Source organism: Dendrobium catenatum, unplaced genomic scaffold (assembly GCF_001605985.2).
Source record: "Dendrobium catenatum unplaced genomic scaffold, ASM160598v2 fragScaff_scaffold_842, whole genome shotgun sequence".
Taxonomy (NCBI): domain Eukaryota; kingdom Viridiplantae; phylum Streptophyta; class Magnoliopsida; order Asparagales; family Orchidaceae; genus Dendrobium; species Dendrobium catenatum.
This window is the reverse complement of record NW_021319304.1, coordinates 203,030-228,079: the sequence shown is the minus strand read 5'-3', so window position 1 is coordinate 228,079 and position 25,050 is coordinate 203,030. Positions and strand designations below refer to the sequence as shown.

At 34.5% G+C, this 25,050-nt stretch overlaps 2 protein-coding genes, 1 long non-coding RNA gene and 1 other non-coding gene across 5 annotated transcripts in view; 1 reads left to right on the top strand and 3 right to left on the bottom strand.

The window, feature by feature from the left end:
* Positions 1-3,750: 3,750 nt before the first annotated feature.
* TRNAA-AGC lies at positions 3,751-3,823 on the bottom strand. The gene has a single exon. It is a non-coding gene; the product is annotated as a tRNA-Ala (tRNA).
* A 2,892-nt stretch (positions 3,824-6,715) lies between these two features.
* LOC110098134 (heparanase-like protein 1) lies at positions 6,716-13,803 on the bottom strand. The gene is made up of 11 exons (XM_028696785.1): positions 13,701-13,803; positions 12,890-13,014; positions 12,089-12,329; positions 11,947-11,983; positions 11,302-11,485; positions 9,980-10,128; positions 9,516-9,770; positions 9,385-9,412; positions 8,079-8,204; positions 7,893-7,992; positions 6,716-7,276 (listed from the first exon to the last, which is right to left on the bottom strand). Exons 1-11 carry the CDS (start codon positions 13,713-13,715, stop codon positions 6,890-6,892), a joined length of 1,647 nt encoding a protein of 548 aa, XP_028552618.1. The 5' UTR covers positions 13,716-13,803; the 3' UTR covers positions 6,716-6,889.
* Positions 13,804-15,529: 1,726 nt separating this feature from the next.
* LOC114580157 lies at positions 15,530-17,599 on the bottom strand. 2 transcript variants are annotated; one of them, XR_003701452.1, is made up of 4 exons: positions 17,058-17,599; positions 16,412-16,730; positions 16,155-16,324; positions 15,530-16,007 (listed from the first exon to the last, which is right to left on the bottom strand). It is a non-coding gene; the product is annotated as an uncharacterized LOC114580157 (long non-coding RNA). The 2 variants fall into 2 exon arrangements; XR_003701451.1 differs by having other exon boundaries at positions 15,530-16,324.
* Positions 17,600-20,344: 2,745 nt separating this feature from the next.
* Positions 20,345-25,050, top strand: part of LOC110098135 (chaperone protein ClpB3, chloroplastic) — a 13,572-nt gene continuing 8,866 nt past the window's right edge. The window contains exons 1-5 of the mRNA XM_028696784.1: positions 20,345-20,779; positions 20,876-21,094; positions 21,465-21,702; positions 24,579-24,774; positions 24,896-24,976. Coding sequence (XP_028552617.1) covers positions 20,534-20,779; positions 20,876-21,094; positions 21,465-21,702; positions 24,579-24,774; positions 24,896-24,976 — 980 coding nt within the window. The 5' untranslated portion in view covers positions 20,345-20,533. The remainder of the gene's footprint in view (positions 20,780-20,875; positions 21,095-21,464; positions 21,703-24,578; positions 24,775-24,895; positions 24,977-25,050) is intronic.

Sequence of the window (25,050 nt, the reverse complement as noted above, 5' to 3'; positions counted from 1 at the left end):
ATGTGGTGAAATGATTTCAGCTTAGAACAGGGGAGCAAAAGTGTGAGGCTAGTTAGGATTCTTTAGGTTCTATTTCTTTGTATTATAATTATTCTTTTATACTCATAACAAAATAGTTATGATATGATTCTATTTTGGATTAAATATATATGTGTTAATTAATATTTTAAATTATAAAATATATTTTATTATTTATTACTGGTAGATGATATTATATAGCTCTAGTTATTTATTAAAAGATAAATGGATAATTCTTCCAAATTAAATCCTAAGATATCACGCAAGATATCTAAAATGTGTACTCATATTAATGACTTGATCATCCATAGTCATAATCCCCACCAATAAATCTATTACTACACAAATTACACTATATATATATCTAAAACAAAAACTTTTAGACTTTAAGGTTGACCTCCACAATTCAAATTTACCTTCAACCTCTCTAGTCTTATCAACAAGAATATCATCAACAAAAAACATACATCATGGTACAACCTCCTTGTAAATGTCTTGTGGGAACATCCACAACTAAAGCAAAAAAGATGGTCTTAAGGCTGATCCTTGATGTAATCCAATAAAATTAGGAAAATACTTGTTCAAACCACCTTGTGTTTGAACCCAAGTAATATCTCTTATATACATATCCTTAATAACTTGAATATAAGCATTATTTCCCCCTTTCTTTTATAGAACTCTCCATGCCACTTCTCTTAGAACTATCATATGCTCTCTCTAAATCAATAAATATCATATAGAGATTTTCTTATTTTCTCTATAATTCTTCATCAAAACTCTCAATAAATGCAAATCTTCCATAGTAGACTTACCCGGCATGAATCCAAATTAATTTTGAGAAATATTAGTATCACATCGTAGCTTATGCTCCATAACTCTCTCCCATAGTTTTAAAGTATGTCATATTAACTTAATTCTTCTATAATTTGTACAATTTTGTGCATCACCTTTATCTTACTTTTCAGACAATAACCAAAATTTACTACTTCTTTCTTTTTTATTTTCTCACTATTTATTTTTTACAATCAAAATAATTAAATTATGTTTTCCACAACAAATTTATGTACTAAAGCGAAAAAAAGGGAACAAGAAAATTAAAATATTAGAAAAGTTTTGGACCAAAATGCATGTCGATTGAGAGCGTGATAGTTTTCTTATTGATATGAGGGTGAAAAAACCTTGCATTCCAAAGCTATAATTAAATAAAGAGAAAAAAAAATAAAAAAATTAATAAATAAATAAAGAGAATGGGGGTTGAGGAGAAAGGAAAGGAAAGGAAAGATGTCTTCTAATAAATCATAATAAAAAAAGGAGAGAAAGTACGTAAACGTGTTATGAAATAAAATTTTGAACAAAAAAAAATTGAACTTTGATATATCATAAAAAAAAATTATCTTGACCAGGCACGAATCTCAAGGCAAAATAAGGTGGGAAGCTTCAAAAAGTAAATATGGGATCATCTGAACTCTAATTTTTCAGCGAACTTATAGTCGAACTGAGCGTCTCGGAAATACGAATCCAACGGCACCAAATTCAACTCAATCCGAGCCCAAAATAGTTCAAATCAATGACCCGAAGCACATTCAGAAGGTTTAATCCATAATTTGGATTACCAAATAGTTTCCAAATATGGCATGCTTATAATTGAATTGAGCGGCTCGACGAGACAAATCCAACGAGCCCAATATCATCAAATTCTAATATCATTAGAGCCTTCAAGTGCTTGATAAACGGTCCACGATTAAGGGATCAACGTCAGCCTTTCATTCAAACCACTCCCAATTTACCCATAATCTTCCTCCTATTTACTGGCCATGTCATCCTCAGAGAACTATAAATTGCCCCTCATTTCTCTTAATAGGGGACCCAAGCAAGAAGAAGAAGAAAAATGAAGGAAGAAGCTCCTCCTCGACCACCACCAGAGTTCCATCCGACCTCCATGCCGAAGTTCTATCCGATCTCCAAGTGACGCTGGAGTTCCATTCGACCTCCAAGTGAAGTTGGAGTTCCACCTAAACTCTAAGTGACGACGGAGTTCCGTCAGACCTTCAAGTGATGTTGGAGTTCCACCCGCACTCCAAGCGACGCCATAATTCTGCCCGACTTCTAAGTGACGTTAGAATTTTGCCCAATCTCCAAGCGACATTGAAATTCTGTCCGACCTTCAAGAGACTCAGGAATTCCGCTCGACCACTTAACGTCGTTAGATCTCCGATCCTTGTTTGTAATTGCATTTCAACCCGAGAGTTGATTATTGTAATTTGATTATCCTAAGTTTTAGTGACGAATCAGTTATTTGTACTCCAATCAAACATTAGTGGAATCTTTTCAGCTGGGCAAGGCCCCATGGGTTTTTCCCCTTTCCTGGGTTTTCCACGTAAAAATTCTTGTGTTTTATTTTTCTTATGTTTATGTGTTGAATATCCGTATAACGCTGAGATGAAAAATTTTAACTCTATCGCCGCATGTATTCTAGCCCGCAACAAACTTCTTTTTATTAAAAATTAAAATAATTGTTGATATATCATCAAAAAATTATCTTGATCAGGCATGAATCTCGAGGCAAAATCAGGCTGGAAGCTTCAAAAATTTAATTTCGGACCATCTGAACTCCGAGTCTCCGACTTTAGCGAACTTACAATCAAACTGAGCGTCTCGGAAATACGAACCCAACAACACCAAATTCAACTCAATTTGAGCCCAAAATAGTTTAAATCAAAGACCCGAAACAAATTCAGAATGAAAGAGCTACAATGATATCGTCCAATTCGACATTTATGATTACGAGCAGATACATTGGTATTTAGATACGTGATTTACAATATAAATACACAAAAAATTATCTTTAAGTGGGAGATTGATATAATTCTAAAATCAAACTTTCCCTTAGTAAGATCCACTCAAAATATGAATAAATATCCTTCATAAACATAAAATCTTGACTAATTTATCTTGTTGGTTATGTGTGGAATCTGAATTTGTTGATCAATTGGATTGTATTGTTGTCAGACCTCAATTCAGCCTGTTGACCTCCCTAGGAGGTTGCAGAGGGTACCTCTACACTTTTTTTTTTTTATGTATAGCTCCTTCAATGATGTATATATGAGCGCCATGGTGCTGTATAGTTAGATGAAAAAAGACAGAGAAGCGGAGTGTTGGGCGCTACACACCTCAGCGTTGCGCCGCTCCAAACCCGGTGCTGTCGTGTAGGCTAGAATTAGAGAGTGGGAGCATCGCGGCGCTCCAACTTAGCGTCACAGCACTGCGAAGCCGACAGGGCAATTTTCTTTCTTATTTTTCATTAAGGATTTCGTTCTTTGGTTGTTGTATAAAATCTCTTGGTTAATTCTAAATTTAGAACGGTACAAGAGGGAAGAGAAGTAAGGAGAGAGTGAGAAAGAAGTGAGGTATAAATCATTTTTCTGAAGTTATCATAATAGATTTCTTGGTGTGATATGACTCCATGATTTTTTTCAGTTTAGAATTTTTTCACGTTAAATCCTCGTGTTTTTATTAGGTTCTTTTTATTAAAATATTAATTTAAAGAAATTTAAAATTAAAGAACATCAACAATCAAAATAATAAAATTAGACATCAATTTTTATATTAAAAAGAAAAATAGCTGAAAAAATGAGCCCAAATGAGTCCATCAATGCTTGCAGTTAATTCTTCCAATTATTTCCTCATTAAAAAGAGGAAGCGAAAAACTGAATATCGTAAACAAGGGAAATATGGAGATGCGGGGTATCGATCCCCGTACCTCTCGCATGCTAAGCGAGCGCTCTACCATCTGAGCTACATCCCCAACGATGTTGAGTTTCAATTAAAGTATATATAATAAACATTTCAGTAATGGCAACGATTTTATTGAACGGAATGGCATAAATGGTAAAATTATGCTCACCTTTACGTTGGCCCTAAACCCTAAATCAAAATTCAAACCCTCCAATGATGAAAAAAATACAATAAGTAATAAAATAGAATTTTGATCTTATATGGCTCATATCATTGCAACTGGCCAAATAAATCTACCATATATTTATTTAAAATTTTATTTTAGATAAAATTATCTCCAATTAGGAGCAATCTGGTGTTCTTTTACTGTTTATTGGACTTATAAATATTTGGAAACAAATTTGAACTGGTTTGAATTCAAATTCGATTGGCAAAGTTATGATGGGGGCTCACTAGGATCAGCATTGGCATCGATGGAGTACTGATATGCGAAAGAGAGGAGCTTGTGATGAGAGTTGCTAGGGGCAAGCACCAACCAATCTATGACATATAAAGAAGTTCATGACGAGAGTCTTTGAGGACACAACAACAGATAATGGCCTATGAAGAAGAGGAGATTATGATGGATTGCACAGCGAGCAAGCATGGATGAGACTTGTAGCATGTAACATAAAAAAGCTTCAACAAATTCAAACCGATTTCAGATGACTTACAAATCAATATTCTTCATTGAAGATAATTTCATAAAATTAAACTTTCAGATATATTTATTTGCATAAAGACGGAATAATAATATTTAGTCATTTATGTATTTTATGAGGCATATAAAATAGAATTTCCCAAATTAAAAAAATTCCTTATTTTAAAAACTAAGAAACTTTTCAAAATAATTTCAGAACTTCTAAAAGCTATACTCTAAACAACTTACTATACGGTCAAATTATAGTTTAGTCAATAACTTTTGCCTTGTTTGTCCTTTTAAATAGGAGATTTACATGCATGTATTCATAATTATTTACATATCTAATACATAAATATAAAATATTTATGATTACTTATGCAACACTATAATGCCTAAATGACATCAAAACATATGTATAGAAAGACGTATTTATCCAGCAATAACAATAACATCAAGCATTTATTCCACTACATGAGGTCGGCTACATGAATCCTTTTTCTTCATTGTGTCTTGTTAAGAGTCAAATTCTCATTTAAATCTAATAAAGAAGTTGTCACTTCTAATATTTTATAATCAAATCTTTTTAATTTTACATCTATCTTTCTTAACATAAGCTAAATCTAATACATCTACTCTCATAACCGGGTCATCGGAAAGCCATCGGTTTATGTGACCAAATCATCTAAGGCGATTCTCTCTAATCTTATCATCCATTGGAGCTACTCTAACCTTTTCACATATATGATTGTTTCGTTTCATGTCTCTAAAAGTAAAACCACTCATCCATATGAGCATCCTCATCTCAGCAATACTTAATATTATGCTTCTTTTTTAATAGCCAACATTCTGGACCATAAAGCATTGCAAGTCTCACCACCATCTTATTGAATTTTCTCTTAAGTTTGAGGGTGAATTTTCTATCACACAACAAGCCCGATGCATTCCTCCATTTAAACCAACCAACTTGAATTATACTAATAACATCCCCAACTATTTCACCATCTCTCTGAACAATAGACTCAATATATCTAAAACGTGTTATCTTATTAATAACTTGATCGCCCAAAGTCACAATCCCAGCCCCCAACTAGATATATTACTATTAAAATTATACTCCATATATTCGGTTTTAGGTCTACTCAAACGAAAATCTTTAGACTCTAAGGTTGATTTCCATAATTCAAGTTTACATTTAGTTCCCTTTCTAGTCTTATCAACTAGAAAATTTCATCAACAAAAAAACATACATTAGGGAACAACCTCTTGCAAATGTCTATTGAGAACATCCATGATTAAAGCAAAAAAGATACGGGCTTAAGGCTTATCCTTGATGTAATCCAACAAAAATAGGAAAATACTTTATCAAATCATCTTGTGTTTGAACACAAATAATAACTCCAACATACATATTCTTAGTGACTTGAATATAAGCATTATTAACTCTTTTCTTTTCTAGAACTCTCCATAGCACTTCTTTGGAATCTTTATCATATGATTTCTCTAAATCAATAAATATCATTTGTAGATCCTCCTTATTCTTTTTATACTTTTCCATTAAACCTCTCAATAAATATATAACTTCCATATAGACCTACCCGACAAGAATCCAAATTGATTTTGAGAAATATTAGTATCGCGCCGTAACCTATGCTCAATAACTTTCTCCCATAGTTGTGAAGTATGACACATTAACTTAATTTCTCTATAATTCGCTCAATTTTGTGCATTAACTTTATTCTTAAAAATAAGAATTAACTTAATCATTCTCCACTCATCTAGCATCTTTTTAGTTTTCAAAATAATATTAAAAAGTTTAGTAAGCTAAGAAATTCATTCATTTCCTAAGCTTTTTCACACCTTTATTGGAATATCATCAGGTTAAACAGTTTTTTCACACTTTATTTTCTTTAAAGCCTCTCTAACTTTTATTTTACTAATACGCCGATAAAAAAACAAATCTTTATTTTCATTTAGGGTATTTAGAGTGCTAAGGAAACTAAACCCAAACATATTCACATAATCTTCATTGTAAATTTTAGCAAAATATCTCATCCATCTTTGAATATTCTCTTCTAATAAACACATTTTTTTTATCTTCATCCTTACTACAATTCACTTGAACTAAATTATTACTACTCCTATCTCTTTGTTTGACTAATATATATATATATATATATATTTCGCCCTAGTTAATATCTAATATATTATATAAATCATTAAAAGTCAAAATCCGTTGCATATAAATTCACATTCTCCTTCAAAATGACATAACATACAGCAGGCGTTTAAAGACCAGCTTCTTCTCAAAAAAATGACATCACAACTTGATGTGTCTACACCACAATATTACTTAATCTTAGAGCAATTTGTGATTTAAACATAAAATTAGATTGTTACATAGATAGAGCTCTCTTTGGCATCAGAAGGTACATGGCAGGAACTATATATATGTTGTTATGAACAAGCTTCAGCATCAAAGTTTGGAATCACAACAAATACAATGGAGAGAGGAGCTACTATAATTGGCGAATTGCTGTATACATAGGAAGGAACTAAATCTGGAATTTGTCCATCTTCAGAAAGTTCCAGAGTTCTTCCATTTAGCAACATTGTTCTACTTCTATGGTTACCATCTTTTGCTGTTAGATGATACTCTTCTCGCTTGATTGAGCTGGAGGGTGCTTCCATTCCAATCAAGTAAGCCTTCTTCTTCAAACCATCAGAAAGAGAGCCATTATTCTTAGTTTCATAATCCTCGTTCATTTTGTTTTTCATCACCTTTTGGACTGTGATTCTGAACTCAGTGTTGTTCAAGTTGATTAGGACCAAAGATACTCCAGCCTGAAATGAAGTTTATAGTAATGTGATTGAAAGATAACTCAATAAGAACAAAAAGGTCTGAGATTTTATGTTTTTTTGGACATAAATCCTCCTAAATCATTTTGATGTAGTTGAGGATTTAACTGTTTCATTAGGGATATTTTGAAGATTTCAGTGTATGATTTAGCTGCCTAAATTTTTTTTAATAAAGGAAACCCATCATTAAGTTTAATACCTAACAGATTAGGGCAAATTATTACGTGCGGTGTCCGGACCGTCCGGAGGCGAATCCGGACGCACCACATCACCCGGATTCACCGGGGTCGGGGTGACGTGGTGCGTCCGGATTCGCCTCCGGACGAATCCGGACGCCGCACGTAATGATTTGCCACATATTAGAGCTGCAAAACTCCACAATCATTATCATATTGACATATGGAACAGCAATAAGAACCCTTTCCCAAAAGTACATTAGAATTTCCTTTTCTATCAAGGACTATTATTTTACATGGATATTAATGAATACCAGGAAGATACCAATTTACCAAAAAGCTTTATCAGTAAAAGAGCTCATCAAATTAACTTGAAAAGATATTAACTTCAAAGTAAGAGAACGAATTTGTCAAATGTTGCTAACCTTTTCTTTGGCACAGTGAGCATAAGCACGTAGGAAGGAAGACCCATTGTTATCCACAGAAAGAACTACCTTCCCCATAAGCCGATGCCACAACAGTGCACTGCTTAGATCAAGTAAGATAATATTAAAGCATATTGGTTCAGGACTCATCTGTCATAGAGAAAGAAGCTGAATGTACTCCCTAACCTGTAGTAGTCAGGATTTGGTATAAATGTCTCGGTATCAAGGAGACCATAGTTCCCACCAACTAAACTTTGTCTGCAGTAAGTCTTGGTGTTGAATTTAGATGCCATTCCTAGCTGATCCAAATACCTGAATCACAATTTTATTACAAAATGAATACAATAGAGAAGTCTAATAGACTAAGGCTTCGTTTGGACGGCTTTCTTGTTGCTTCTTTAAGCAGCTTTCTACTATAAATTTTAATTTTTTTTACTAAAATTTACTTCAAGAAGTAGCAAAAAAGCCGTCCCAAGGCTTTGTTTGGGATGGCTTTCTTTTTGCTTCTTAAAGCAGCTTTTTAATAAAAAAATAAAAATTTTATATTAAAAAGCCGTTTTAAGAAGCAATAAGAAAGCCATCCCAAACGAAGCCTTATGTTAACGTATAATGGCAAATGTAAAATATAAGAGTAGGAAATGAAGCTAATAGAGAGACCCATCAAAGTAAGATGGCCAATGTAAAAAGTAAAAGAAGGAAATGGAGAAAAAAAATCTGAAGTGGGAAAGTAAATGCACAATATTTAACTAGTTAACTCCATTAGAAAATAGCAAATATCTCAGTGAGTTTTGGTAGCATTCTACTTATTGAAAGGCATGTCAAATTGAATTTAACAATTCACGGATGTAATTATTGGAGAATAGAAAGGTTCAACCAAAATGACTTTCCATGGAAACTTTTGCATCAAATACAAGGATGGTGATTCTTATGGATTTTACGGTTACATTATCACATTAGCAGATTGCTGCATAACCCTAGGAAAACAATTGGAAGAAAATATAGCTGATTTTTTTGCTTTCTCTCCTAGTAAGTAGTTTGTTAGACTGGTCCATTGGACCAGTCCATCCGTTCCACGCGGGACCGGCTCAGCGAAACCGAGGCAGCCGATTGGTCCGCATGAGCCAAACGAGAATTTTAGGAAGGATTTTTAGGGTTTTGGGAGGGAAATTTGAATGTAGGGACTGTTTAGGGGTTTCCTTTTGATTTGTATGCATTAAATAATTTGTTTTCCTAGGGTTAGGGCATTTTGAATTTGGCTGAAATTCGAGATCTTTTAGATTTAGGTTTTCATTGGGCTCTAGCGGCGTCTAGAGATTTGGGAGAGATCAATCCTCCTCTTGAATAGAGGATCAATTGTATCTTGTTATTTTCCATTTCCCTTTTATCAAATAATACAAATTATCTACTGTTTTTGTAGTTTTGTGTGGATTTTGGTAGAGAAAGCTTGCTGTTTTCTGAAGATTGATAGTAAATATTTGAGATCTACAAGTACTTCCTATCATAGTTGTTGTCCCATCCATCTTTAAAAAGGAAAAAAAGTAAAAGACATGAATATGCAAAAAATAACAATCTTGTCACAAAGTTAAATTTCGATCAACAGGACAAAGTTAAATTTCAATCAACAGGCCATATCAAGATACGCACCTCGCCCGAGATTGTATATATGATGTGTGATGCCATCAACAACACCAGGCCCCGAAGTCTGAAGCAATTGAGTATACCATTGTTTATCAAAGAAGCCTCCTGGAGCAAGTAACAGTGGTTTGGAGGTTGAATTATGGTACAACTCATCAATAACAGCTTTAAGGCCAATCAGGTCTTGTCCATAAACCTCGGCATCAACACATGCACCAACTCCTTGTCCACTCAACTCATTTCCTAATAGCAACATATAGGTGCAACAGATTACCAATAGACGATACATTTAGGTTTTGTTTGGACGACTTTCTTACTGCTTCTTAAAGCAGCTTTTTAATACAAAGTTTTTAACTTTTATACTAAGAAGTTGTTTTACGAAGCAATAAGAAAGCCGTCCCAAACAAAGCCTTAAACACATGGACATGCTATGAAATAGTAACATGAATTACCAAATTCCCATGAATCAACAGGAAATCCTTTTGAAATGGTGTATCCTATGAAATCACGAGCATTGGTCAAATTCCAGGCACCTCCCCATACGCCATGGCGTATATTATGTCGCCCACGGAGTGCATTAAGGCCAAATGTTACAACTGCTCTGTATCAAGGAAGTCTATTAACCATCCTCTACAGTTTCAAAAGTATTAAATCATACTCATTTCAGTATGTTAACTTTAAAGTGAACGCCATTTTCCCTACTAATAACTATGTTAATATAATAATAATGGTTGCTATACTTCAATTAAAGAACTTCAGCAATAGAAAAAAGAAAAGCCACGATAGAACTAGTTGGTTTTCTACTGGTTTTCTAGTCATGGCTCTGAATTCATTACCTGATTATGCAAAATTTCGCAAGAATACAATAGAATTGATGATACATAGTCTCTGGCAATCCATTTGTCACTAGAAAATATACAACAGTCCCCTGCACTGTCCAAAGCTCGGACAAGCTCCCTGGCACTAATAGCCTTATAAATATATTACATCTTGGAAGATGTTGCTATAGGAGCTAGAAAGAGTTCATAAATATTTGATAAGAAAAAACAAAAAGCTCAAAATAGTCAATTGATAATATGAATGCGGCTAATTTAATTCAAAATATCATATTTCTCCACTTTAATTCCTCAAGAATACAAAAATTGATCCCAAAAGGCACCCCGGGATTAAATTGAGATCAATTTTGTTTGGTCAAGGGACTAAATTGGAATCAATTTTGTATTCCAATTTCTGTTAATTCTGCCTAAGGGTCCATTTTGGGATCATTTTTTAACAGACAAGGATTAAATAGGAGAAATGTGATACTCTAGGATTAGATTGATTACACACAAATAGTTGAGGATTATTTTAAGTTTTTCTCAACCAACAGGCAATTCCTCTTGTTAACTCACACGGGCTGGGCAAGTGGGCAAAAACCCACCATGGCACCACCTGGTTGAACGCTCTTTCAGTTCACTCTTGCGAACCAAGCCTTATCATCATGCTTCCCACTTCCCCAATTATGCTATCTCCTTGCAATGATCCTCCTAGAAACTTATTTTTCTCCTCTCTAAATTCCTATTACAAAAAGATTTTCTCAATGATGAATAACAGAAAATAAGTTTTTGAACTTACTACACTTTAGGATAGTAAGGAAGCACTTTAGCCCTTTTCTCAATGATGAAAAGCAGATTCCAGAGCATTATTCAGGTATGAACAGTAATATATTTCAATTATGCCAAATAGTGAATTCATTATTGAACAAAGAAAAGTAATAAGTAAAGCATTAAATTACCCAGTCTGTTGGAACAGAGTGTTAAGTTCATTCCATCTTTTCAGGCTTAAACAACCTTTGGAGAAGCCAAACAGTCCATCAACCATCTTTACAAATGGGAGGCATGGATAGCCCAGGTTTGGCATACCATACACAACTCGGTCTTGCAAAGTACCCCCAATCCTTATCCTCAATCGGGTGAAGGCTATAAATCAACAAATAAAACCCCCCAAAAAAATTAGCTTAGAAATCCAACAACATTATTATTTCTAACAATATTTAAATGTAGTTCTAAAACAATAATTCATGAAGAGCTGCAGTGCAATTGATATAGACTGGAGCAAAGCACAAAGTGAAAGATGCGAAACAAAAGATAAAAATTTCACCAAGAAAAAGATTTAGGTTTCGTTTGGGATAACTTTCTTGTTGCTTCTTAAAGCAGCTTTCTAACATTAAAATTTTAATTTTTGTACTAAAAAACTGCTTTAAGAAGCAACAAAAAAGCCGTCTCAAACGAAGCCTTAGAATGGTTGTTTTCCCCTCTTTCATAATTGGGTGGAAGGATCTGTATAGAAGCATTGACAGGGATAGAACAAGTATACAGAGACGAATACATGTGACTTGACTATTATTAAGAGAAAGCATTTGGTGCTCTCAAAAGACTACCTTTTATAGCTGAGGCTAGAAAAGGATGGTTTATGTCCTGAAAAATGGAAAAAAGAGGAATTAAAACTATCTAATTTCAGAAAGAGGCTGGTCCAGCTTCTCAAAACTGAAAGTTTTCTGAACAAATGGAAATGGCTCTTACCAGATTTAATACAGATGAGTCTCCCCATGGACACTGATTATAGTTACACTTCTCAGCTGGCCACCAATCAAGAGTAGCACAGATATAATTATCATTTGTTGTAGCCACTATGAAATCCCCTCTAACTTTAATTGTTCTGTCAGTATGTGGTTGAGCAGCATTCCCAGGAAAGGACCAGATAAAAAGAAACAACAGAATCCACAGAGACATTCCTAATTTTTTCTCCATTCTATCAAATATGCTACAAGAAACAATAAATAAGTACTTTCAGTTGCTGAAATTCTACTAAAAGGACATGTTGGTAACCTGGTACACGGTAAGAGCATAAACAACATTAGCAACCAAAATTTAAAAGAAAAAAAAAAGTTGATGTACAAAAGTGAGAATTAATTAAAGAGGGACTAATTCTGATATTGTAAAATAAGTTAAATCATTTCAATAAATGTTCCAAGCGAGAAGAAATTCAATGATGAAAAGGGTAGGCTAATCCTCTTGTGCAATCTAAGATCTTATGTTATTATGAATTTGATATTTCAATTTGCACCCTACAGAGCAATTATTATCTTAGACTAGACTGAAATAAGGTGATCCAAAACATTCTTTTCTTTCACATTAAGAAATCCAGAATTTTCACAAAAAAATGGTGTAAGCATAAATCATCACAACAAAAACCTAATTAAAATAGGACTTATCCGAACAGATCTAAAAAGTTGGGATAAATTAGAAATACTAATGTTTTCAGAGAGTGTAATTAAATAAGTATAACAAGATATAACAAATAATAAAAATGAATCACGTTACTCTTTTAATGTACTGCGGCTTGGTACTGCTCGGTACTGACGCTCGGTACCCCTCGGTACCACGGCATCTAGATATAGAGCTGTGTCGGCATCCGCACAGAATAATTTCTCGGTTACCATCATCTTCTAAAATAAAAATAATGAATAAATTCTACAACGAGCTCAGCAAGAAAAATCTTTCATAAAAGTTCATCTCAATGTCCTGCATTCAGGACTAGTAAAACAACTAAGACTAGCAATAAAAGCTTGGAATGAAAGAATTCAAGCGCTTGGCTTAAAAAAACTAGATTCTCTAGTCTTTACCACTAAATACTGAAAATAATAACAGCAATAAGTCCTCCTTTCTCCCTTGAAGAACTAAGAGAAGATAACATCAAAATAAGCTAGGCATGCCACCTTGACCTTAGATCTTCTAATGTGCTGTTAAGCACGGTGCATCCGGACTCATAATAAGATATCTTCCCGTTACATTCTAAATGGAGGCTCATACGAAACAAACCAGGAAATTCCTCTAAGAAATGCTGTTCTTTATAAAGTGAAACAAACCTTTTTTTTACTTCAAATAAACACAGATGCAACGACAGAGGCTTCAGGGGTAAAAAAACTCTTTTTTTTTTTCATTAGTTAGCAGACCAAATCCAACCAGGGCTCCAACTACAAAACAACAAGCATTGAAAACAAAACACTCTAACTAAACAAATAGCAGCCAAAATAGAACTCAGAATATCAAAAATTTCCTCCACAAAAGGCATTTCACAGGTGAACCACATCAAGAAAAAAGAAATTGCGGTAGATCAACAAAAAGCAGCCACCTTTACAGTCGACATCGGCAATTCTTCAACTGCTCACCGCTCAAGATAAGAAATTCATCCCGCAAGGAATGAGATGCCATTGTCGGTGTTGAAAGCGGTAGATCAACAAAAAGCAGCCACCTTTACAGTCGACATCGGCAATTCTTCAACTGCTCACCGCTCAAGATAAGAAATTCATCCCGCAAGGAATGAGATGCCATTGTCGGTGTTGAAACAGTGAGATTCGGCGCTTATGGAGCTGAGTGGCGTGGGAAACTGGTGGGCGAGCTGTCATTATCATAAATGAGGGCTCGCATTTTGTTGACAAACTATAGACCCCCGACTATTGCGTTTCCGTTATTACATGATTTGACAAACAACTTAATTTCTCGAAGTTTTAAAATAGCAAGGTAATTTTATTTTCAAAGAACTTTATTTTAAATTTTTTATTTTTAAGTTCTCTTTTTTTTTTTAAATATTTAGATTAATTAAATAAAATTCACACATATCATATAAATAAAGTTCTAACTCAAAATCTTTTATCTTTGGTTATGATTTTTTTATTTAAATTATATGTGAATAAAGTATATATCAAATTTAATAAAAATAACGGCCCACATTCCTTTCGTGCGTGAAAGAAGCACAGTCCTCTTTGAAATTAGTTGAACCCGTTGCTTACCTAAAACGAGACGTATTATAGTAGTTAAAATTCTGTAATGTTAGCTTAAAAATTTGTTCCTTTTTGGTTACTTAGGCTTACTTTGCTAAAAAATATTAAAAAAAAAAAAAAAAATTTAGGGATGTCTTTTTTATTGCTTTGATTTTTAGATAATAACTTAAATTTCTATTTGACCAATATTTTTTCATTGTTTTCAAAAAGCATTTATGCCAGAAAGCTGATTTCTGCATAGTTTTAAGAAATGTTTTTTTCTCGATAGGAACTATAATCATTTTTATAAAAAGTTGTAGCCGTCCCAAACAAATCTTTAAGTAATTCATAATTATGTAGGCCCTTTAATGAAAATATTAAAGATTTTTTTGCTTTTATGTGAAAAATTTGAAAAAAAATATTGGGTCTTACCCAATTGAAATGATTCCACTAATATATATTATTATCAATAAAAAATTATGTACATCCTCGTAATCGGTGAAACCGTTGATAGCATCTTGCGACATGACAATTATCCTCAAGAGATGTTTGGGCATTCTCTTTTGGTGGAGAGATTAAAGACTACAAAGCCTAGCATAAATTTTGATTAGGAGTTAGATTTTGGGGTGGACTTGCAGCAGTGTGTGTAAAAGACATTGGCAGTGACAAATGACAAAATCAAATGAATGTCAGTGTAATGTTTGGGCATTCTCTTTTGGTGGAGAGATTAAAGACTACAAAGCCTAGCATAAATTTTGATTAGGAGTTAGATTTTGGGGTGGACTTGCAGCAGTGTGTGTAAAAGACATTGGCAGTGACAAATGACAAAATCAAATGAATGTCAGTGTAATTAGTCAACGGTAGTTAGAGGATTGTAGTCAAGAAATGATGATCATATGAACGTAGCTGAATGATGGTTGTTAGAGGATCGTGGTTGGAGGACTATAGTTAAATGATAATGATCGAAGAATCATATAAGAGTGATGGTCGGAGGATTATAATCGGTGGTGGTGCTCAAGAGATTATAGTCTTGAGACAATTGTTGAAGATATGACAATGATGATCAAAAGAAAGTGGTCGTTAAAACTCAGTCGGGCAATGGTTGTTGGCAGACCATAGTCAGATGACTACGGTCGAGGGATCTTAATCAAAACCACAATCAAACTCTCTACAGCTCAAATTGCAAGCAAAAATTCCCTACACTTAGCTATAAAGGTTTTTTTTTTTTTTTGGACATTTAGGCAATTAAGGCAAACTCACACACACATCACATACACAAAACTTGAACCAAAATTTCTGGATTAATAGCCATAGCTTCCAACCAACAAACAAAACTGAGTTAAATCTTAGCAATAAAGTGGCCAAAGTTATTCTTCCCACTTTGAAAGAGAGGACCCTTCAATCCCTAAGCCAATCCGCACCACAAGCTGAGCCAACAAATGTGGCTTATTCGAAGGACCCAAGAAAACCAAGCGGGCAAAGAAAAAATATGTACAATAGATCAATCCCTACTCACCGCTCTAATAGAGGCTGGAACATGAAGCAATAATATCTGATGGATGGATATCAGGAGGAAATAAGTGCTTTAGATGTTTTGTTCTCAGCCAAAGGTGTCAAAGACTTGCAAGGAGATGATAGATAATTCCTTTCTTACTTCCTTAAGAAAATATCCCTCACTCCTAAACAACCAAAAAGCAGCATAAAATGATATGATCTTTGGCGCAATGCACTATTTGGCAAAAAAGTGTGAGAACTTCTTTTAGAAAATGGTGGTAAACATTCACATTTGTATAAATTTAGCTGGGTTAAAAGGGGAAAATTATTACCTGTGGCGTACGGATTCATTCGGAGGCGAATCCGGACGCGCCATGTCACCCAGGGCCAATGCATCTAGGTGACATGGCGGGTCCGAATTCGCCTCCGGGCAATCCGGACACCTCACACCGCACATAATAATCTCTCGTTAAAAGGTGGTTGGGGTTCCGATCAACAACAACTGTAAGGACAGTAAGGTGAAATGTTACATGGGTTCAAATATAAGTTGTGAAGTTCTCACTTATTTCATTATATGGATGTTTGTTACCTCATATGGGGACGCCATTGGCAAGTTGACATGGGCGTTTAAAATGATGCTTGCCCCAATGCCTATCTGTTTGAGTGAAGAATGAGAAATTTAAATGTTGTCATCACCTCTACTAACCAAGAAGCAAGAAAATGCTCATGCTGCCTTTACTGGTGAAGTCGGATGGGAATTGCTAGGGGCTTATAAGGGACAGTCTTATATGCTTGCCATTCTATTTGCTGAGCAAAATATTGTTGAGACTCTCCTTCCCACTGAAATTAAGTCTCTCTTAAAATGATATGAAGACATCTTTGCTATGGAGTTGTTGACTAAAGTCCTTCTTGAGCAGGGGCGGAGCCAGGATTTTTTTCAAGTGGAGGCACAAATCATTAACGTGATAAAAAATTTCTCACATAAAATAGATCCATAAATGAATACTCAAACAATTTACTAAAAGTAAGCAAACATTGTTGAAACAGTTTTCACTTTTATTCCTAAATTTAATAAATCTGAAACAATATTTTCTATCCTAATATAGTAATAAATGTGAATAAATTGCTCATTGGTACCAAAAAAAAAAAAAAAAAAAAAAAGCCAAAAATTTTCTCCAAAAAAATCAACCACAATCATGAAAAGATAAAAAGATTTTACTGCCAAGATATGCTACCAGATTAGACATCAGACGTATGGAAGAGTTTGGAGTCGGCTTAATCGGCATCTACAAGCCGTAATCCAAGCAAGAATTACGACCAGAAAAAGACCTCCGGTAGATGCTTGCGATTTTTTGCCCGTTTCCAACTGAAGGATTTTCCTCCTGAACTATCGGCACAAAAACGCACGTGCTCAACCCCAAGGCTACCTTCACCTTCTTCCACAAGCTCCCTATTTCCTCCTATCCCACTCGCACGCTCGACGTTAGGGTTTCCGAGATCAAGGTATGTTGCTGTGTTCCCCTTCAAATCTACTTTCTCTTCATCGAGGCCGTAGTTTTAGGGGCTTTATTCACGGTTTAAATCTCAAGGGGGGATAGAGATTTAGAGAGAGAGAGAGAGAGAGGCGGTCCAGAATTGAATAGCATTGATTTTCTTTGTGTGAGCCAACATTGGAAAGAGAGAGAGTAATTACTTCCTGCGTAGTTAGAACTTAGAAGCCTTCCGCGAAGGCCGAAGGTCGTCCATTCACCCATGAAAAGCCAGGCGAGAGCAGCGGGATTGTGATTTGGGATGAAAAATAATAATAATAATAATAACAATTTTGATTTAATTTATAATTTGATATTAATAATGCAGTCAGTGGGGGCTTGGAGTTTTTATTTGGTCCGGTGCAAGGACCTAGAGGAAGGTTCAGTTTTGCCTAAAAAAGTACAAATACCGAGTTTTTTGAAAAAATACCGAGTTTTTCAAAAAACTCGGTATTTGCACTTTTTACCTATTTTTGGCTAAAACCGAACCTTCTTCTACATCCAGTAAAAGGACCTAATAATTGCTCGGGGGCTTGTGCCCCCAGAGCCCCATACTGCATCCGCCCCTATTCTTGAGGATATTATTCAACATCAAATAAATCTTACCATATGGTCATCAATTTCAAATTCACGACATTATACAGTTAGCTCATAGGAGCACCAAATTTTGCAAGACACCATTAATAAATATTAATAAAGAGCCACAATAAAATGCGTACAAGAACAATTTCTCAAGAAAATGCATTTGAGTAGCCACAATAAACAAGTAAGAAGTCTTGATTATCACGGTATTTTTCAGTATTGTATTAGTAAACTGTTGGCTCGATAAATAGAGTCGTCGCATATTCACATTCATTTTCAATGTATTGTAATAAATAAAGCAGAATTGAGCTTAATTCATAAAATGTCAAAATGTCTTAACGGTATACAACAAAAATCATATTAAATAACATTCACATTTTTACAATTTAATCAAATTATCAAATATTGCATAAAAGAATATTTTGAAGTTTTAATTAGTTGAACTGAAACACTATTTTCAGACGTTAAAATAAATTTCTGAGCAGATAAAAAATTACTGTATTTTAAAAATGAACAAGTGAAAAATTTCAAATAAATACTCAAAATATTCATAATATCAATCACTATAACATATAAAAAGTTACATGTTGAAAATTTTATCAATACAAAATTCTTCACATTTTTTAGCAATAGAAACACAAATTTGAGAAAAAAATATCAAAAATATAAAATCTTTAAAATAAAAAATAAGGTAAATGTTCGTTACAATGGGATGAGTAAATCTTCCAATTGGCTCGACTAACAAAAATTGCTCTGCCACATCCAAATATAGGTTTTCTTTTTCTCTCTCTTATATTTTTTCTCTAAAATCCCTAAAGAACTCTTTGTTGCTGAAAAGGAGAAGGGAAATTCTTTAAAACGATGTAGCGACTTTAGATATTTTAATTAAAAATAATAATTTAATATTATATTTATAATTAAATCAATTTCTTTTATTAGAAATTCAAATAATCATTATAGGGCTTCAAAAATTTAAAGAAAAATTTTCATAAAATAAATTATTTTATTTAAAAAATATCAGTGAAATCGGTTAGTAAAACGGACACATGACGTTTCCGAAATCCTCACTTGTACCGATAGGTACCAATTTCTTAAGAATTTTCACCGGTGCCCAAAAATTACTAAAAAGTTATGTAAGTAAAATATTATGGTGCAGATGATTTGTAATTTGGAGTTATAATGACTCATAAAAATTATTTACCATGGTCAGAATACGATTATTACACTAGTTGTTTTACTGATCTTTAATTTCTAGCACATTTATTCTTTCCAACCTTCTAATGATGGACATATCAAGCAAATTGAACTTCAATCGAGTTCTTTTGAACCAAAAGATAATTGATACTACATGTCTTTACTTCCATATTTTGTTTAGTTTTTTATTTGCTCAAATTGTTTAGTCTGAACTAAATATAATAAGTTAGTTTTTCTTAACTCCATTGATGCTATTAATGGACGCATATATATAGGGTTTAGGGTAACGATATCCTTTAAGTATAGATTTTGTGGAAATTTGAGAATTCTTTAAAATCTTCCTTCAATGGTGTCTATTTTTTTAAAGATAAAGGGCCTGTCATTAATGAATCAAGGGCTCCCATTTCTCATAATTTCAAAGTCTATAACAAAAGTAAACTTAAAAAGGAAGAAATTATTCTCAAGAGGCAGGTATTCAAAAATGGATTTTAGTTTACATAGGTTATGAGTAACTTGGAGAAGATTATTGTACAAGACCTGCTGTCTGATTGCATACTCAACTAATGTCAAATCCCAATATTTTTCTCCTTCATCTACCCCCTTATATGATAAATATACTTTTTGCTCCAAGTGTTAGACATAGTTTTTGTTGAAGTTTGAAATATTTAGAACACTTACTATGAGCAAATCCTTCTAGTTTAGAGATGCATGAGAGTGTGAAGAGGAAGATTATTGAAAAAGAGTGCTAGAAAAAATGGCAGACACAACTCATCTTGGTATGTTGGTTCGAAGCTAAGGCTACCAATTAAGAAGTTTTGGGTTCGAGTCTTATGTATGCGATGTGTGTGTAAATCCGCCTTAATTGACCTAAATGTTTCAAAAAAAGGAAGAAGAGATTTATAACTTGAAAAGAAAGGAAGTCAACGGAATCCATGACATCTCACAAAATGAGGTTCAAGCCAAATGGCCTAAAAAAGAAGAAGAAATCAAAAATAAGAAGGTCGATATTGAGAAGTAAAGAGAGAGCTAGAAAAATTAGAAGTTCTCATAAATAGAGCTGCATGAAAACCCTAGCTCTATTGAAAATAATATATTTCTATTTTTTTTTCCTCTTCATTTCATTTTTATTGACAACTACACCAAACTCTAACAATTTCAAATAAAATTTATATTAAAACATTCTAACACAATCTTTTCTAAAATTTTTTGTCATTATTCCAGCAATGCGCATACTCTATTCCTACCGCTTTCCACAAGCTTCGCGTACTTTCTTTCTCTCGTCTTCTGGAACAACTCGCTCCTTCACTCCTTTTGCCGATAATACTACCGCCGCACCTCTCCAATCTTAGCATATCACAGCGCTACTTGCCGGAAAGAGAAACAAACCGCCGTCTTTGTTGCAACCGATGGCTTCAGCACTCCATGCCCACGATCTCCGCCTACCACCTCCTCTGCCGAGGAGTCTCCGTCGAATTACCTTTTCTTCCGCCTTCACAATTCCCTCTAAGTCGATGAAAACTCTAAATCCACTCAAGTGGTCGGAAACCCTAGTGAAAGACGATATCTTTGTTGCGAAAAGATTGGGGAGGTTTTCCACTGGCGGCAACAGGCAGCGCGGCGTGAGATGCGATGCCTCATCGAAAGATGGGAGGGTAGTTATGGACTTATTTGTTCATTTTTCAGTCTAATTTGTTGAATATGACAGAAAGACGAAATCATGATTGGCGTTTTTGCTATTTTTTTGTCAGATTACTCAGCAGGAGTTTACAGAGATGGCATGGCAGGGGATTGTTTCATCGCCGGAGGTTGCGAAGGAGAGTAAGCATCAGATTGTGGAGACCGAGCATTTAATGAAGGCGTTGTTGGAGCAGAAGAACGGTCTAGCTCGCCGGATTTTCTCCAAGGCTGGAGTTGATAACACTCGCCTTCTTGAAGCCACGGATAGTTACATCCAGAGGCAACCAAAGGTTAATTTTTTATTAATAATTCTTGTAGCTGAACATTCTGCCTTTCCTATTCCACTGTTTTACTAGTGGGAATTGATGATAGCTTTAGTCATGCATTTTTGCACTGGCGGTTTTATTCTCCTTACTCTTCTGTTCTACGGATTAGGCATCGATAGGACGCTTTTGGTTGATTTTACTTTTGCTTGTACTTCTTATCTCTAAAAGTGCAAAATCTTAAGATAACACAGAATTTTCATGTAGTTAATATGTCTATATAAACTTAATGCAAACAAACCAAAGAAAAAATATATATATTGCCACGCTTCCCTGCATATTCCACCTTTTTACTCTGAAAAAGCTTAAGGATATTGACGTATTTGAACTATTGCAGGTCCTCGGTGAGTCAGCTGGTTCCATGTTGGGAAGGGACTTGGAATCTTTGATTCAAAGAGCTAGGGAGTTCAAGAAAGAGTATGGAGACTCCTTTGTGTCTGTTGAGCATTTAGTGCTTGGTTTTGTAGAAGACAAAAGGTTTGGAAAACATCTCTATAAGGACTTTAAGGTTTCTCTACCAATGTTGAAATCTGCCATTCAAGCTATAAGGGGACGTCAAACTGTTATTGACCAAGGTATGCTAAAGTTTTGCTTCCCTTCTCTTGCATATAGATTTGTGAGTTATTTTATAACCAATAGCCCATAAACGGAACTAATTATGAAGGATGTCTTAGGCCTCATTTGGTGCAGCTTTCTTAATGCTTTCTAAAGTAGTTTTTTTATAAAAAAAAAATTTAGTTCAAGATATTTTTGTGCTAGAAAGTTGCTTTACAAAGCAGTAAAAAAGTCATCCCAAAGGAAGCCCTAGTGTCTTAGATAGCAGCAATGTATTGTTTAACAATTTTTTGCATGGTTTATGAAATTTAGGAAAAATAACTGTCTGTTTTTTTTTTCAAAGAAACTTGTTTTTCATATCACTTTCTATCAATATTCATAATTTAATTGCCTGAAATAAATCAAATAACTATACGCCTTGGATTTAATGTTTTGAGTGTTATTATACATGATATGTTAGTGTTGAAGAAATTTTGTTTTCTCATTCCTTTTATTTATTGCATCAATGATACGATTGCTATTTTTTCTTTTCATTAAAGGGAAAAAAATGTTAACCAACTATTATGAGAGAAGACCTATGCTACACTTGGCAGCACAAAAGAGACATGATTAACTTATGAACTATTGAATAATAACACCACGCAAAATGTATAGGGAACAACTAAAACAACATAGATAAAAGAACACTAAATTTGTGTGGTTTGAACAAGAATGATCTATATCCGCAAAGATGGGGAGCCATACTATCAAAAGTTAGTGGAGTCAAAATAAGAGAAATATACATGCACTTCTCAAATTCCCTTTCTAAAAATTAAGCAGGAGATGAATAGATTTCCTAAACTTTGAACCAAAATTTTCTAGTGAAAATCAAACAACAAAAACAACATCAAGCCTCTGTGGGATAGATTTGCTGTCATATTATGAGTCAAATTCACATAATGTCATTTCTAATATTTTGATTCTTTTTCAAGACTTGAGAGACCAAAATGGTCATTTAATATAGTTGGAGATCATTTTTTTCCTTTTCTCGATAACCAAATGTAATATAACTTGTGGGAAGCGAAGGTTGTTAAAACTGCATGATATTAGACATGCATATCTCCATTTACAATAATTGCTTTGAAGACTCCTGATAAAGTGTCATCCTACAGATTATTCTCTATTTCAAGGATCTTTGATCGCCATATTTATGCTCATGTTAAGAAGTGTAAGTTTAACTCACGAGCTAAGAAATGCATATTGAAAGTATTATATATGTAATGGTGTGTGCTCGCTAGACATTTTTCATATATTTGGTTTTTTCATATGTTTTCCTGTCATTGTTGTAGGCATTCCAATGCCCTTTACAAAACCTGTATTTGAGCTTGACGAGCTGCCCATCTCTAAATTTCATGACAATATTGTGGTTCATTTATGCATTCTAAAATGTTGTGTTCATTGCTGCCTATTGTCAATGTTGGTGGTACTATTTAGAGGTGTCAATTATTGACCCGATCCGAACCCGACGTGGAAAATTCAGATTCGTATCAACCCGTTTAACAAACGGTTCGAGTTTGAGTTGCAGTTTTTGAGCCATTTGGAAAATCAGGTCAGGGCCGGGTCAACTCACTAACCTGACTTTGACCTGAAATCTGAGAGACTTGGTCATCTTTGCCTCCTTGAATATATCCGCAAAACATAACACCATAAGAAAAGCATAACACTGATCTCATACCCTTCACTAGAGGAATGGAAGAAAGGTAAATAACAAATAAACAAAGGCTAAATGAAATAACGCAATCTGCAACTTGCTTATCTATAAGAATATATCTGCAAAGCATAACTCTGATCTCATACCCTTCACAATAGCAGAAACCCAACTTCAAAAAGCAAAAAAAGAAAAGCATCAAGTCCCTAGCTAAAAGCCAACCTCTAGCCATCACGCATTGATGAGAAATAGAGTACTGTGAGCACTAAGCAACAACGACAGTTGATTCCTCTTCGGTTTTTCAATTCCCTATCCTTCTCCACCCTGCGCTCTCTTTCTCATCCTCCGCTTGCTTGCATCGTGCTCTCTCTTTCTCATCCTTCTTCAAACAACTCTCCCTTGAACTGTCAATCATTGCTTCTCTGCATAGCTCCTTTGGTCCTTTCTCTTTATCTATCTCGTCTTGCCAAACAAAGGCTGGGCGGCTTGTGACTCCCCATGCCTCGTGAAATGCACCAGCCTCACCTTAGTCCTAACCCGCCATGCCAGCCTCTCCTTAGTCCTAACCCGCCATGCCAGCCTCGACTGCGAATTCAAAATAGAGCGGGTCCGCGGGTCATGTCGGGTCAACCCGGCAACCCGTGCGGGTTGTGTCCGGGTTGAATTTTTTGACCCGTTTACAAAAAAACTGGTTGGGTTAGGGTCAACCAGTTTAAGTCCAGGTCAATCCGGATTCGACCCGAACCTGACCTGCGGACCTGTTTTGACACCCCTAGTACTATTGAATGAGATGACTTTTGTATTCACTAGGCCATTTGGCATAATTGCTTAAAATAACATAGATGCATCAGTGGTTATCTACTAATGTTAGCACAACAAGACACTATGCGACGCTTATGTGGTTGTAAGCATCAATTGATATTCTTTTATTTATATCTGATTTTTATATCCCTGGATGCTTTAGTTTGTTTTGCTAAACTACTTGGAAAAGGTTTGTAATCATACTTGATTATCTTTTATGCGGTATTTTGTTGAATGATTTCTCTTTTAATAGTCTTCAATTGTTTAAATAAAACTAAATAGTCTATCTCTAAATGTTAAGATTTCATGTGTGCCTAACAAGGCTTCAAAATTGCTTTATTATTATTCTCATTTAATTTGTGCCAAGCTGTGTGGTGATCATACTTTGTTGCACAATGAATTTTTCAGACCCCGAGGGTAAGTATGAAGCCTTGGAGAAATATGGTAAGGATTTGACAGCCATGGCACGCGAAGGGAAGCTTGATCCAGTTATTGGAAGGGATGATGAGATAAGGAGATGTATACAAATATTGTCTAGGAGGACTAAGAACAATCCAGTCTTAATTGGTGAACCTGGTGTCGGGAAAACTGCCATATCTGAAGGGTAAAAATAATATTTGAATTCCTGCGTTTTTTTTTTTGATACATTTACATAGGGAGAAATGATGACTTTATTAATTGATGTGGATGTAATCCTTTCCCCTTGTATTTGTGCTATGCAACAGGCTTGCTCAGAGAATAGTTGAAGGTGATGTACCCCAAGCTTTGATGAACCGCAGGGTATGTACTCTTATGTCTAAGGATTGGTATTTATGAGTTTTTAATTTTTTTCTTCACTAAAAAAATATTGGCTTAAATAAAAGCAAAACTGGACATGCTT

Coding starts and splice junctions, on each gene's coding strand:
- LOC110098134 (XM_028696785.1), bottom strand. Junction 11,486..11,946: donor TCTAGCCTCAGCTATAAAAG/GTAGTCTTTTGA, acceptor GTTGATTTATAG/CCTTCACCCGATTGAGGATA. Junction 9,771..9,979: donor TGTTGATTCATGGGAATTTG/GTAATTCATGTT, acceptor TGTTGCTATTAG/GAAATGAGTTGAGTGGACAA.